The sequence below is a fragment of the Catharus ustulatus genome, chromosome 3 (assembly GCF_009819885.2).
Source record: "Catharus ustulatus isolate bCatUst1 chromosome 3, bCatUst1.pri.v2, whole genome shotgun sequence".
In the NCBI taxonomy this organism is placed as follows: domain Eukaryota; kingdom Metazoa; phylum Chordata; class Aves; order Passeriformes; family Turdidae; genus Catharus; species Catharus ustulatus.
Window position 1 is genome coordinate 27,332,913 of NC_046223.1, and position 15,479 is coordinate 27,348,391.

General features: G+C 38.0%; 1 protein-coding gene across 1 annotated transcript in view; it reads right to left on the reverse strand.

Moving 5' to 3' along the window:
• The window catches only part of LRPPRC (leucine rich pentatricopeptide repeat containing), an 85,126-nt gene extending 70,100 nt beyond the window's left edge, over positions 1–15,026 (reverse strand). Inside the window, exons 1-7 of the mRNA XM_033056362.2 lie at positions 15,008–15,026; positions 4,889–5,088; positions 2,572–2,694; positions 1,748–1,869; positions 1,599–1,657; positions 938–1,024; positions 326–452 (exon numbers count right to left, since the gene is read on the reverse strand). Coding sequence (XP_032912253.1) covers positions 326–452; positions 938–1,024; positions 1,599–1,657; positions 1,748–1,869; positions 2,572–2,694; positions 4,889–5,084 — 714 coding nt within the window. The 5' untranslated portion in view covers positions 5,085–5,088; positions 15,008–15,026. The remainder of the gene's footprint in view (positions 1–325; positions 453–937; positions 1,025–1,598; positions 1,658–1,747; positions 1,870–2,571; positions 2,695–4,888; positions 5,089–15,007) is intronic.
• Between the last annotated feature and the right edge of the window lie 453 nt (positions 15,027–15,479).

Below are 15,479 nucleotides of genomic sequence, written 5' to 3' on the forward strand. Positions count from 1 at the left end.
TTTTCACAAATAAATACATAGATATCCCACATGCACTGTCTTTAAAAAAACCTTGAATTATTAAATTGCTCACTGACAAATCTATCTTCCCAGAGTGAAATGTCACTATTAAAAGACAAGTATTTTTCAGAAATTATGACATTGCTTTCAGTTAACCAGCTATTCAATTCCAATTAAAAAAAAAAAAAATCTGTTAATTACTTCGAAATAGTAGGAAACCAATTATAAAAATCTTTCTTACTCCTTCTACCTGGACAGAAAGCATTCCAAAGTTATATTGAACAAAAGATCAAACAAGTTGTATTTAAATTCAAATTTGCAATACCTTTTTGATGCTCTCAGCATCACCCTTCTCAGCATACACATTCAGCAGTGATAAATAGGTGTCTGGACCTGGTTCAACACCAGCCATCCTCATCACTGAAAGGATGTTTTCTGCACTCTTCATATCTCTAAAAGAATTCAAAGCAAGACCCTCAGTAGAATTAATCATAATGATGTTTATTGCGACTTCTACATTTCCTCACTACATTAATTAGAATTGGAAACAAAGACTGCAACAAGCTTAGAGAAACTTATTTTAACGAAGCAAATCCTGAAAGGTGAAAGTGCGAATCTTTTTAATAATTGTATTACTTAAAATACTCTTTCAACTTTAACAGATTATAAAGTTCAGAACTAAGTGCAGCACATTTTCTCTCAAACACTACAAAAGTACAGTAATTTATCTTGAAATACAAGATTTTCAGACAAGAAAAAAATCTACTTCCTTTGTTAAATAGCTTTTCTGCTTCATAAATGTAGAGATAGTCTTCTCCACATTATTATTCAAAACCATCACACTATTCTGCAGCATGCAATTTTTTCTGTACAGTATCACTTTATATTTTAGTAAAGTTAAAAGTAAACAGAAGGAATAAAAGGTATTAAACATTACCCTGATCTTGCATGTCCTTTCACAAGGCTACTGAATACTGCCTCAGTAATGGGGAGATCTTTGCTCTTCATAAATCCAAGAATCTTACTGCAAAATATAACACAATTTGTATTTGCCTTTGGAACATGCAGACACAAGGTGGGGTGGGGTTTTATTTATTTTTATCTTCCTTTTACTTATTTCTCATGCCCCTCAATCACACTGTTACAGCTTCACCTTGCTAAAATTGTTAGAGAGATACCCAGCAAGCCCTGTCTAACAACAACAACAATCAGAATTATTACTATTTGCTCCTTAGCCCACTTCATTCTCAAATGCTTTTCCCAGTAGCCATTTTCTTACAAAGGCAGTAAGCATTCATAACCTCACACTTTTTCATGACGGCTCTAGAAATGAAAAAACAAGTTATTTTCTGAGCAATGTGAATACAGCTTGATTTGAACACACTGGTCTATCACTTATTTTTATTTTGTTTGCGTAGGTTTCGGCAGTTTCCAGGAAATTGCTCTTCATTGCTTGGTTAAAATATACTTGTGTAAAACCCTTATTTGCTTTGCTCAATTTCCATGAATTACACAGAAATCAGTTTTAACATCAGTGGTAGGGAATATGAGAAACAGATTTTGTGGAAATCCCTTTAAACACAGATGCAAAAGAATACCTTGCTCCTTCAATGTCACCCTCATTGCAGTAAGCAGCAATCAGCCTTTGGTATGTAACCTACAGAAAACAAAAAGGGGAAGTTAATTATCTCCATTCAAGAAATGGAAACTACTATTAAGAATGAAGATCCTGTAAAAAGGTACCTACTCGATTGGGCTTCACATTAGCTTCCTCCATCCTGGCCAAGAATTCTGTCGGAGAAAACTTGTGCTCATTCTGAATATAGACTTTAAGCAAAGCATTGTAATGGCTTGTATCAAATACAGCACCTAAGGAAATATTTCAACCACAGTCAATGTAGATTCTCTAAATTCAAAATAGTTTCATAGCTTCCTCAGGTAATTAATTTCATGTAAATTTTACTCTGTATGAACTTAGGAGACGGTTTCCTTTTATTCACCTTTGAAGTATCAGACATTTATTTAACAGCTCATCTGTTTATAAAAGGCTACAACATAAGAAGAGCACAGTAACTGCAATGCTCATGTGCATGCTATTCTACAGTCTCTACAGCTGTATTTATTTTACAGATTCAGCAACGCTACTATCAAAAAGCATTCACCTATGCACTATCTACACATACATTACTCACTCACAATAAAAATATCATCTGATAAAATAGCTGAACAGCTGGTACTATGAGGAATACTACTAGGAATACTCACTCCCCCACCCCCGCAGATATAAGGGTAACATTTAACAGAAAAGTTCAATAATGAAAATCAAGCAAAAGTCCAATTTAAGTATCTTAAAAAATATTTAGATTTTAGAGCTTTAGATTAACACCCCTAGATGTCACTATAACCCCCAGAATTAGAAACAGGTCTCTCATCTGAATGATAAAATTCATTGTTCATTCAGTAGTAAGAACAACCTGTTATAACCTAATATTTAAACATCATTAAAATACATTGTCTCTCATTACAAAGAGAGAACTGTTCTTGCAAGAAGGACTAAGAGACCCAACGTACCAAGTTCTTTCATCTTGTCCCATATCATATGGGCCAGTTCTGTTCTTTCAGGTGACAATAACTCTGGTAAGACAGCACCACAACTTTGCAACAAAAGCAAGATCTGGTTACTCCCTGGACACTCTGCAAGTAGAACAAAAAGACAAATTTCTTCATAAATAATTATGCATTCAATATTAGAAAGAAGATTTGAGACTGACCTACCAAAATATTTAAACATTTTCTATAAAACAGATTTTTCTCCAAGACCTAAATGAACAGGATACTCGAATGATTAAACTGGCACTACTGTGCACTAGCCTAAAAAGATTTATGATTAAATATGCCATTTAGTACAACAATGAGCTTAGCTGAGCAGAAATTGTTAGAAGACAACACAAAATTCCTAAACTTAGATTATCTAATACTTTCCACTTCCCAACTCAAGATCATTTCATCCTAACAGGAATATAACTTACTAGAAAGTTTCTAAAATGTCAAAACACTTCATACCAATTTAATACAATTTCAGAACTGGTAGTCAGAGACATTTCCACATGTCAACTTCGATTTCCAGTTCCACCTATGCTTAATACGTAACAAATAAGAAAATTTTCATTTAGACAATAGTGAAGAACTGTAAGATTATCTGCCTTTTGTGACTACTGTACTAGTCACAGAATGACAAAAAAGTTAACTATAAACTCATCTCTTTGTTGCACTTCATTGCTATTCCTGAGGCAAAGGCAGAACTGCAGAATCTATCACAGATGACCCAATCAGCTGAAGACAGTATTTTTTTCTCTCCCATCTTTAGATGCAAACTCACCAATTTCAAATAAAAATCAGATTTTCTTTAGAAAGCAGCATACTATCAAGTATAATCATCAATTCATAATTTATCAGCTTTTAAATCCCTGCACACAATTACTCCATGCAATGAAAATGACAACACATCTTCAGTTTCATGTCAGTACAGCAAGTACTAGTAACCTAGTATCTTGAAAGGGAAAAGAAAGTAAAAAACTTTTGGCAGTGTGAGCATGGAAAGATGTACAAGATCTACTGCAAACACCTTTTTCAGGTGTTTTGTGTGTTGTTATTCGAAATGGAAAAACAAGACAAACAGGCAGAAATCAACACTAACTTCCCACTCTTTTGCTAAAGTAGTTTCCTTATTAATTAATAAACTAAATTAATATTCTAAATTTTTCATATGGTACTACTTGCCATTTATTCTAATTACACTGTAGCAAAGTCATTTGTGAGGTTCTATGCTTTTATTTTTAAATACAATTACAAAGCCTATAAGCTATGAAGATTTTTGTCTGCATGACTTCGTGTGGAACTACCCAAGGTTCATGCAGAACTACTTGCAGAGAGGTTTAGAGACACAAAATTCTTGCCAACCTGCATTCACAAATTAGAGGTTTACATCAAAAAAACAACAAAGCAGTCAGAATCAGAAAGGATGTCCCAAGGAAAAAAAAAAAACTAAATTCAACAGAAAGAACGTGAATTGAAGGTTCAGTCCTTAAACAGCAGAATGCAAAACTTTTAAAAGCACAGTGCCAGCTAGATGAGCCATTACAGTCCAGAGCAATACAAAGTAAAGTTTAAAACTTAGCAAAACAATACATGCTACCATTGATAAATACTGGCAATAGTACTTAGCAAATATAGTCTTCAAATCTCTGACTCATCATAACTGGTACCAAACCTCATCAATTGTGGCAGTTAATTTGCAAAATACTAATGAAGCCTGCATATTTTAGCCAAAGAGGTATTGAATCTGTCAGAATGGACAATACCTCAGTTATTTGGTTTTATTTTATTATAAAAAAATATAAAGCTTTCTTGTCACCACAACTACCTGGGAACATGGAAACTTGTGGATCACTTCCACATTTCCCTGTTGTAGTTCCATTTTAAAACAAATAACATCTTAAGGACAGCATGGTTCATTACAGACACTTTAAAAATATACTGTGCAAAGGAGACAGGTATGATCCCTGCTCAGAGAGCACAATACAGTTACATGAGGAAAGCACATTACCAGATTAAAAATCGACAATAAGCAAGGCAATATAACATACCCTAAAAGTACGCTTTTGTAAGATCTATAAATTCTTAAAGAAAAAAAGACAACTTGAAAAAGCTAAAATGAGCATTCAAAGCAAAATAGTATCTCTAAAGCATTTAAAGCCTGTCCATCAACAAATACAGCAGATCAAACAACACTCAAAGACAAAACACAGATCAGAACACTCAATTCATTTCCTTGGTTAACAGTAGCCTGAAATTTAGCTTAATTTAGTTTTAATTGGAAGCAACTTACCTGTTTTGCTTATTTCCTGGAAGATTTTTAGTAGAAGAGCTTTAGGGATGCGGCCAGTTTTTCTGACAGAGTTATCCACTTTATTTAATGCCCAATCAAACTTCCAGGTTGGTCTGGTTTGAACTTCTGAAACTGGTTCTTCTTTGACAGTGCCTTGCTCTTGAGGTGCAAGTGTAAGGAATCTTAATTGGTTCATGTTTCTGCTCGAACAGAAACAAACAAACAAAAAAAAGATTACAATTCTGTGAGTCATTTTGGATCTAGACTAGTCGCATGTCAAAAGGATAATGCACTTCTTGCTGATGAACATTCCATTTTAAAATAAACAAATGTGATTCATTTCAGCGTCTTTCTACTTAAGAAGTCAAGTCATACATTTTATCAGTGACATGTTCCTCTGAGATTTTCAGTTAGTTTCACCTCATGAATTAAAGGGTTCAAGTAATATTCCCACAAAAATATAAAGTTTTAAGTCATCCAAGCGCTATAAAAACTCTATTGTCCCATTACAGCTACTCATTAAAGATGTCACAAGGTTTTGAAAAACCTCAAGAACAGTCCCAGACAGATCTTCCAGAAATCAAGGTAGCAAATCATACCTGCCTTGCCAATTAAAATGCACAAGAACTAATGCAGAGGTTGGTGTATTAGACAACAATGGCTTAAACACCAACAGGCTCATTCCACATTTTACAGAATTGACAATAACCAGCATGAAGCATCCACTCATTCTGCCATGTAAACCAGAAATCAACAGCAGATTTGTTTAAACATTTATTTTCTCAAAATAAAATATGACAAGAAGCATAACAAGAAAGTGTTTTTATTTCCAGCAAAGCAACAAAAAAAGCTTGCATTTTTTTCTTTTTAAAGAACAAATTCATACACATAAAAATAAAAGAAATGGACTATGTGCCACACCAAGGTTATGAACAGCCTATGCAAGTGAAATTATTATTACACAAGCATTTCAGAAGTCTGTTCTCAACTGTTCTTACAACTGCATAAAATAAAGCAGATGATTCTCCTCCAACAAAAAAAAGTAATATTTTCTGGGTGGCAAAAACAAGATCCAGCAACTTCTGAAATTGCCCTTCCTCATCTCTGCCTTTTCAGACAACACTTCAACTAAATTTTTGTAAGCTTTCTAGACTAGTTTTAAAAAAACCCCAAAACCCCAAATTTATACTCCCTGCTGTTACAGATGCTCCAGGCGTGCTATAGAGTAATGGCTCCACATTTTGTGAAATGGCAGCCTAAAAGCCAGGAGTGCTGACATTTTCTACAAAACAATTTCCTGCCCCTGAAGCTTTCTCACAGGTCTATCTCCTGGCTGGTTTCTCATCTAACAGTCACAGTTTAAGGCCCAAGGAGAGAAGTCCAGTGGGGGAGAAAAGCTTACTGGTGGCAATTCTATGTTTCAGAAGCACTGGCAGCAAAATCATCACTGGGGTACAAAGTACAGACTGGTGATCTACCATCTGGTTGCCTCTTGTGAGCAGAAAGTAGCCCAAAAGAGCAACTTTTTCCTTGCTGTTCAAAATCCTGATTTGGTAACCCAGCAGGCCATAAATTGTAGAAGTAGCCTGAAGCAGAATCTCTTTCCTAATGGAGCCATGACATCAGTTTAATAGATGATACTTGATTTTTAAAAAATCCTTCAATAATGAAGAACAGGAATACTATTTGGCATTACCTTTTGCAAGCACTCAATTTTTACATTGCCTTATCTTCTAAAGTTTCCTCCTGAAGAATATTCCAGAGTCCAGCTAACTATCTGCATGGTATTTCTCCAGGGAAAGGATAAGGAAGAAGTAAGTGAAGAAGGGAAGAAAAACTGACAAAAAAGGATAGACTCCCACCTTCAGTCACAGTTCCATTTCCTGATAGATGCAAATTCCCACCAATCCCTTTGAGCTAGCTCTCATTTTATTCAGATCCCTCTGTGAGTTTATTTCACCCACTAACCAAGCACAATACCAATTTATCCATTTCTACAAAAAGATACAATTATTGTTCCATCAGGTTAGACTGGAAACAGCTCATGATGTCCACAAACCGCCAGAATTAACCAGGAGTAAAAAGAAATGGAGAAAGAAAAGGTACCTAAAATCAGAGAAGCTAAGAATAAAAACAAACAAAAAAGGAAAAAACTCTGAAACCTCTACTTTTCATGGTAAGTACCTTGTCAAATTAACATTAAACTTGTTTGTTGCTACTAGTAATGACGTGTCTCACTAAAAGTATTCCAAAGAGTGTCACTTTCCCCAATTCTTTCCTTCCTTTTCCTCTTCGCCTTCTATTTCCTCCTATAACCAGACACAGGGTACTTTTGGAAAACAGAAGTCATTAGACTAATTAGCATAAAATCCAGTAGCACAAGGTAAGAAGAACAGAAAGATACTAAATTTTAACTCCTCCAGGATTTAACAAGTGAGATGTCTAGAACTTAAATAACTTCTTAATAACACATAAATAGCAATACTCAACTTGGAGCTAGCCAGTACACAGCTAGAATGAAATTTTAATGATTGCAAGTTCTCTATCTTTCTCTTAAATATATAAATAAAAAAAACCAGTACCATCCACTCTTATATACCCTATTAAAAGAGCTACTTGAAAGCTTTCCAGAATACTTCCAGAAAGGTTAGAGAAATGCTCTGGAAGCTGCAGCAACACAGGGCTGTATTTGTAACACAGAAATTTACATTTTAGTTTCCATTAACAATCCAAGCACAAGTGGACAAAACTATAGTAACTTCAGATTAGGATTGAAATGCCTTTCCCTATAAAAACCTGCTAATGTTTTATATTATTTTTCAAATTATTGAACAGTATCTTATGACATATAGCACACTTCTAACCATAAACAAATTGGTAAGTCCTGCACTGTTTTAAGAAACCATCTTTGTAAGATTCTCCACGTCAGAAGTCACAAATATTTTAAAGTACTCGCACAGTGTCATCAGATGAAGTGTAAAGATAAAAACAGTACGGGCATGTTCAACATAAGCTGGAAGACAAGAAGACTCTGCAGTTTCATTTGCTACTAAACTCTCCTGCTTAGCATTTAGCAGGATGCTATTTATAACCTAAGTGTAGAATACTATAGTATCAATTGCTATAGTTGCACACTGTAAAACCCTATATACTTATATGAAAGTGTTACTTCTATACAGTAACTTCACCTTCTGAAAGGTGAGCAGAACTGGGCATTTCTATTTACAGCCGCCACCCCGATATTAGCAAATATGGTACTGGTGCCTCTGTTAATTTATACTGATCAAAGACATTTTAAGGAATGACAGTATGGGAGTCTGAGCTTCATTTTGAGACAGACAGCTGAAAACATTGTGACATTATAAAACAATCTGAGAAACTCAAACTTTCACTGGCATTCACCTAAATTATCATCATCTATTTGAAATATGTTTGGTGTAAGACTCAGGTGTACCTCACCATAGGCCTTCATCATTTAAATGAATTACACTTCTAGCACTATCTATGGTGCTGTGGAGTGTTAAGCCAATCCTAGAATAAGAATTTGTTAAAAATAACTGTGGCTTCAAAAGCTGGATGAAGTTGTAGCATCTTCTGGTTTTAATCTGGTATGTAGCACTACAAATCAACTAAGAACTCAACTTCAAAAAGAAAACGAAACAAAAAGAGCTCACTATTTCATAAAATGAAAGATTGAGCAGATCAGAAAGTCAGCTTCCAAAAAAGATACAAACTTAACAAATTAAGGGACACAGCATTAGGTCTGATTTCAGGCAACCAGGCAAAGGTCAGGAGAACACACTAGACAACAGAGTGAAAGTTTATACTAATAGCAAAACCTCCACATGAAACACAAGAAGAAGCTAACAAAACAAGGCAGTTAGCCATGCATCAAGAATCTTTAATTTTCAGAAGCTGAAAAACAACACACAGTTAAGAAGAATAGAAAAAAAGCAAGGATAAAAATCAAGAAGGCCACATTAACCATTTCAGTCAGGAAGTGACCTAAAAAGGCAGCAAGAGGGGTTGCTAAATAAAGATGATTTTTAGAAATTACCTCTTCACAGGAAAAAAATGACAGTTCATACACTGTTTGGTTTTCAAAAAATGTTAATTGCAACCATCCTCTGTAAATTTTAACTATAATTATTAATTTTAACAAGATGTGGGTGTAGGTGAGAAGATGGAAGAATTACTCAATTTCTGAAAACGTTAAGATATATTGAAGGCAAATTACTGGATCTTACTCAAACTGCATTTGAGATTAGAAATCCTTTGGATTTACTCTGAAAAATCCATGGAAGCTGAGGGAAAAACAGAAGCCTAATAAAAAATACAGACTGATATACAGGTTTTTGGTACCACTTTACCTGACAACCTACTCATAAGCAAAACAAGGAAATACAATGTACTTCTAGTTGCAAAATACCGGCACAGTAGTTGGGCAACACAAATTTTAAGTATGTATACAAAATTAAAATGTGGTTCATTGCAACTGGGAATATTGTGGGGAAGTCCAAGTGATGCTATCTCCTAATCCAACAAGGAAACAACTGGCACAACTCATGTACAATAATAGCTTCAACACACAACACAAGAAGTTGTATGTTTTGGACAAAACACAAATGCAGAAATGAAAGGTGGGGTACAAATGGCTAAGTACTGCAGCCCAGAGGGCATTGAAAATGAGACACTGCTAAGCATGAAATGTCACACAGCAAAAACACTCCAAATTCTCAACTTCTAAAAATAGGAATATAGCTAAAATACAGATAATGATCTCTTCATCATGGTGTGCTTATTCAGGAAAAAGACAAATATAAAAGACCCGAAGGACATCTATCCCATCCCACTTTCCAAACACAGAAGCAACTGAACCTAATCCATCAGGAATCACATAACCAACACTAATGGCTGTAATATTAATTTTAACGAAATATTTGAACAGGATACTTCAGTCAAGCTTTCTCATTTGGAAGCCTCTACAGTAAGATTAGGAGGGGGGGGAAAAAAACCAACTATCATGCATGAACATTATATTTCTGATCCTGCCTCAGTACTAGATATTCGATTACACAGTTTTATGATGTAATCACATTTTCTCAATTATTTAACTTTTTTCAGACTTAAATGCAATGCTACCCAACAAAACACATACTTCCCCAAGAGCTGCTATGAGTGTCAAGTATTTACTTTCACCTATTACCTTCAGATGGCATTTTAAGATTTTTCTCTATATGAAACACTTTATTTGCAAGCACATAAAGCTGCACAGTAAATTTCAGATCTGTTTGAATGAGCAATCTGGTTCTTCCCCAAAACGTGTAATTTTTCTCTAGCATGCTTCAGAACTGGGAGAAGCTCAAAAGGATATATTGAGCCCTATGAAGCAATCTCTCTCCATCTCCCACAATCACAAGATTAGAAGCAGCCTTCAGATACTGGAGCCTTTAGACCATTTTCAGCTTTGTCTCTACAGCTGCAGCCCTCACAGGTCCACTGTGCATTTGTAATCCCAAAACAAGTGGTAACCTCCAGTTTAGCTTACAACATTGGGAAAGCAGCTGAAGATAAACTTACAGAAAAACTGATGGAGAGATGAAGAGTGCAGGGAGAAATTTATACCAAAGTCAACCAGTAAAATTCTTCTGTTTACAAGAGTTTAAGTAGGAATTCCACATACTTATGTCTTCCACATTGCTAGAGCAGACTTAAGTAGTGCCTTCATTTCCTATAAGAACATATCTTACACACCAGCTTGAGTAAAAAAAGTCCAATCTTTCCCAAAACTCAAAAAGTAGGTGATGTTCATGTTTTCCCTTGCAGTAGCCAAAAGGCTGCTTTCTGTAAAACTTGACCAGCTCAAGACATAATAAAAATATTTATATTCATATATTCAGATACATATTTATTCATATATTACTTATATATTTGTATAAATGTATGAAGATAACCACATGTTTAATCATGAATATTAGATATTTGCCTCCCCTTATCAGAGCCAAAAAAAAGCTGGTGCTTTTTCTATAAGACATACTGAATATTTTGTTCTTTCTAAATTAAATAGGCAAAAACTGCATTAAAGAGTTCTCAAAATAAAGTCATGGCCAACTTGAGTTAGACTCCATTAGTGTACATAAAAACGCTCCAGAGCTAACATTAATTTCAGTAAACATAACACTAAATATACCACCTGAGACCCCAGCATGTTTAAACAATATTTGTAGTGTCAGCCATGATGAGCTATACAAAAAGGCCACAATGTTCAGGCCACTGTATAGTTGCTTCAACGACATATAGCAGGATCTTACAAGACAGAAAAATTAATGTCTTTCCATGCAGACTGACCAACCTTGTGTTTCTTGGAGAATATCTAAAAAATTGCCTGATTTACAAGAGGTAAAAGAGAAAAACTTTGCTTTGTACACTTAGAATCTTGGGGGAAAACTCAAAGGAAAAAAAACTTAGGAAAACACTGAAAAGGGTGCCAAGCATTGAAACAGGTTGTCCAGGGAACTCAGTCACCTTCCCTGGAAGTGTTCAGGAGATAGGTACATGAGGTACTTGAGGACATGGTGAAGTGGCAGTGTCAGTCAACAGTTGGATCTGATAACCTTAGAGGTCTTTTTCAACCTTAACACCTCTAAGATTCTGTGATTTCTTGGGAAGTATCTAGGCATATACTTACACTTTATATCCACCACTAAAACATTTTCACTACAACAGTGCAGCTTGTGCAACTTTATTACAACAGAGTATTATGAAAAGTAAGTCTACTCTATGCCTCCTCCACATTTGAAGACTCTTCCCTCTATCATTTTACTAGTGTAATGAAGCATTCAGTTCTATGCTTTCATTAAGCATTCAGTTCTGCATTTTTGTCCATTGGTAATGGATTGCTGACTATGATAGTGAATAGCCAAAAAGAACTCGTTTGCAGCTTATCTTAAAAAAAATAAAATTAAAATGCACCATTCACTAAAGCCATCATTTGGGTCTTTAATTTATGATTCAATCAAATCCATATCCCCTCCACCCCAATCTGAAATGTTTTTTAAAAGGATATTTTCACTCTCCCATCTTACCAACATACTTGAAACACAGCACAATGGATGAAAAGGTAAGAGTTCTTACAAGTACCTTCTGTGCTGGTTTTGCCAGGGTTAGAGTTAATTTTCTTCAAAGTACCAAGGACAGGGCTGTCTTTTGGATTTAAGCTGAATACAGTTTTCAAAACACAGAGACAAGTTTGTGAAGGAGCAGGGATCTGGCAGGAGGAGAGGAGAGCCCACACTGGAGCAGGTTTGCTAGTTTGATTTAATTTTGTTATTGTATTGGTTCTCCTTGGTTTTCCTCCGCAGCTATACTTCCATGGTCTATATACTTCAGGAGCCTAACTTCTTCTTTCCCTGTTCTCCCTCCCTGATCCAGAGCCAGACATGGTGGCCAGCAACAGGAGGGTTGGAAGAATGGAGCCAACACTCTTTTTCTGAGCGCTAACTTTCCCACAGTAGAAAGCTGTAACATCAAACCACAACATCACCACTTACAGCATGTAAAGTTCCCCCAAAATATCCTGATATTAACTCAAAAATCTACTCTAAATGCTTGTCAGTGGAGAGGTTTGTTAAACCATTCTTGACCGTCAGATACTAACAGCAAACTCAGGCTTTTTTTTCCCCTAGTGAACCATTTGTACCATATAATCAGTGCACTGCGGATGTTGTATATCTGAAGTTTGTCGTATTGGTCTGTCATATTTTAATAAAACTGCATGGCAGAAGAGTGATGACATGTAGCTCAAAATATTTCACATTTCATAGCAGAGGTGGTCAAGGGAAAGAGTAAATATGTCTTGAATCTGACTTGCTTCTCAATCATTAGGACTTGCATTTACTATCCCAGCTTGAAGAAGCTTAGGTTTAAAATCAAAGCAATAATGATGCTTTTGAGAAAACCTCGGCATGAATGTGATGCTTGCTCTTTCAAATCTCTAAAGAAGTTCACAGATTTGCAACTTTTCTGTAACCACTGCTGTAATGGTAGTCACAGACTGGCATCTGAACTGAGTTCCTCATGTTCAATGCTAAAGTAACTATACCAAGCACATGGAAACATAGTTATTTACACAACTATCTTGCAAAATGCTAGATTACTCCTGTTTATTTATTTAATCTTCTAACTGGGTGTGTCTTTCCCTACTATTCCAAATACACTGCATTTCATTCTCAAAATAATCTTGAACCTAAGCAGCAAGAACAGCAAGCCCAAATGTTGTCCATATGCCAGACTAGTTCTTCAAAGATGCTCCAGTTCCAGAAAATAAAGCTTAAGTTTAAAAAAAAAAAGCAATAAATAGTTACTTAAGATAAAAAATTAAATAAGATTATTTAATCATGCTAAATCATTATTTAATTCATGCTTGTGCACTAGGATGCCTAAACACACACAAACAGAAGTGTGACAGAGATTTTAAGTGAAAACTTTTCTTAGGAATGAAATTACTGGGCAGGAGGAATATACAAAAAATTACAAAAAAGTTTTCAGCATGATTACTATACAACCAAATTTATATCTGAAATTAAGCATAATTTGGTGTAAGGAAAAAATGTTGGGAGGGAAAGAACCAATAAGTCAAACCCCAGCTGTAAGAACCAAAATATCAAATAAAGCACTCCGAAAGCTCTTTCTAGAAATGGAGTTCTAGGGGCAAAGAATCAGTTAGTCCTTCACCAAGTCACACATGAATTTCAGTGAATATTATTTCTCACAACAAATTAATGTGGGGAATTAAGCTTCCAGTTGAGTAAAACAAGAATTAGTAACTAGAAAGAAGAAAGGTTTATTGATAATTTTTAGCTAACTGTGTGGTTCTGTTGCCAACCATAAATCAGATACTCCTGGTCCTTCCCTAACTGGCCTACTCCATCATTCACACCAACTTTAGCATCTGTTGACATCTAATGCACTTCAATAGCTAAAGATCGCAGAAAACTTTTTTTTTTCAGGTAACATTTTGGCCAGGCTACCAATAAAACAGCCCCAAAGTAAGACTAATAAGCACTAAAAGTGGAGAAATTAGCAAAAATGCCCTTATTCTGACAGTGAGACTTCCCTCTAGGAGTTCTCCATTTCTGATTCTTGTCTTTTCCCATCCCTTCTTCTGAACAAGCTCTGGAACTCACCAAGTCCTTTGCTGAATATATTTATCTATTTAGAATGTCAGAAAACTGTTATAGTTTTCTACCAGGAATTAAGTTACATTGGCTTAGAGGGAGCACCAGGGACGTGACATGACACAAGAGAAAGAACAACTTGGATAGCCCTAAACCCTTATCTCATAAATCTGTGCGTGTCTGTATTAACGTGTTAATGAAGGTTTGTGTCTCTTAAACTTCCCGCAGGGCGCCAACCACACAAAAGTGTGGTCAAAACCTTTAAATGTTATCAAAACCGCAGCCGGGATGCACACAGGTGGGCAGCACAGGCTGAGTTTTCCACCCTCTCTGAGTGAGAGAAGGGAGAGAAAACCATGGCGAAGCAATTAAGCCGTGCCTCATCACAAGAGACACAGCAGAGCCTGAGGGCACGAAGAGGAAGCCCAGAGTCAGTGACAGAATCACCGACTCATTTAGGTTCCAAAGACCTCCAAGATCATCGAGTCCGACCCGTGGTCGATCACCGCTTTGACAGCTATAACCAGAACACCGAGCGGCATGTTCATCTTCACTCCATCACTGCTTATCTCCTCTATTCTTCCCCTCTTCCTGGGTGCCCCTGCACACGGCATGTCCCCCCACAGCCGCGTCCCCCGGAGGTCAGGGCTCTGCTCCGCTCCGAGCCCAGCGTGGCGGAAAGCGCGGGCAGCCCGGGCCGGAGGCCTGGGAGCAGCAGGGCTCCCGCTCGGCCTTTGCCCTGCGCTCACGCCGAGGCCGCGCACACGCGGTGAGGCCGCCGGGCCGGCCTGGGCTGAGCGCTGCCTCGGAGCCCCCGGGGCAGCCACGGCGGGCGGCACCGCAGGGCCCGGCGGCATGGCCGGCAGTGCCCTTGGGCGTGCAGAGCGCAGCCTCAGCCGGCCCCGCCAACCCTCCCGGGCAGCGCGGCGGCGCGGGGTCTCACCTGGCGGGGCCGGGTGGGAGGGCGGGGGCGGTGGGCGGGCGGAGGAGCGGCGGGAGCAGCGGCGGGAGGCGCGGGCGCAGCGCCCGGAGGCGCCCGGCGGAGCTCAGCAGCGCGGCCATGACCGCCCGCAGCACGTGAGTCGCGCGCCGGCGCTGCGCCGCCGCCGTCCCCACGTGATCGGGGCGAACCATTCCCATCAGGGGGGTGGCGCTGCACCAGGCCTCGGAAAGGGCCCGGTTAGGCGCCAGCGCGCCGTTAATTCCCACCCCGTGCCGCCGGTGGGCCGTTCCACGCAGGCCCAGGTGGGGCCGCGCGGCAGCCAACCGGGAGCGGCCCCGGCGGAAGGCGGGCGCCGGGAGGAAGCGGCGGGAAGCGCTGGGAACCGCTGTGGTTCCCAGCGGGCGCTCCGGGAGTCCTTCCGTGCTGTCCCTCGGGACCTGCTGGCTCTGCCGCCTGCATCTCCCGTCTGCCC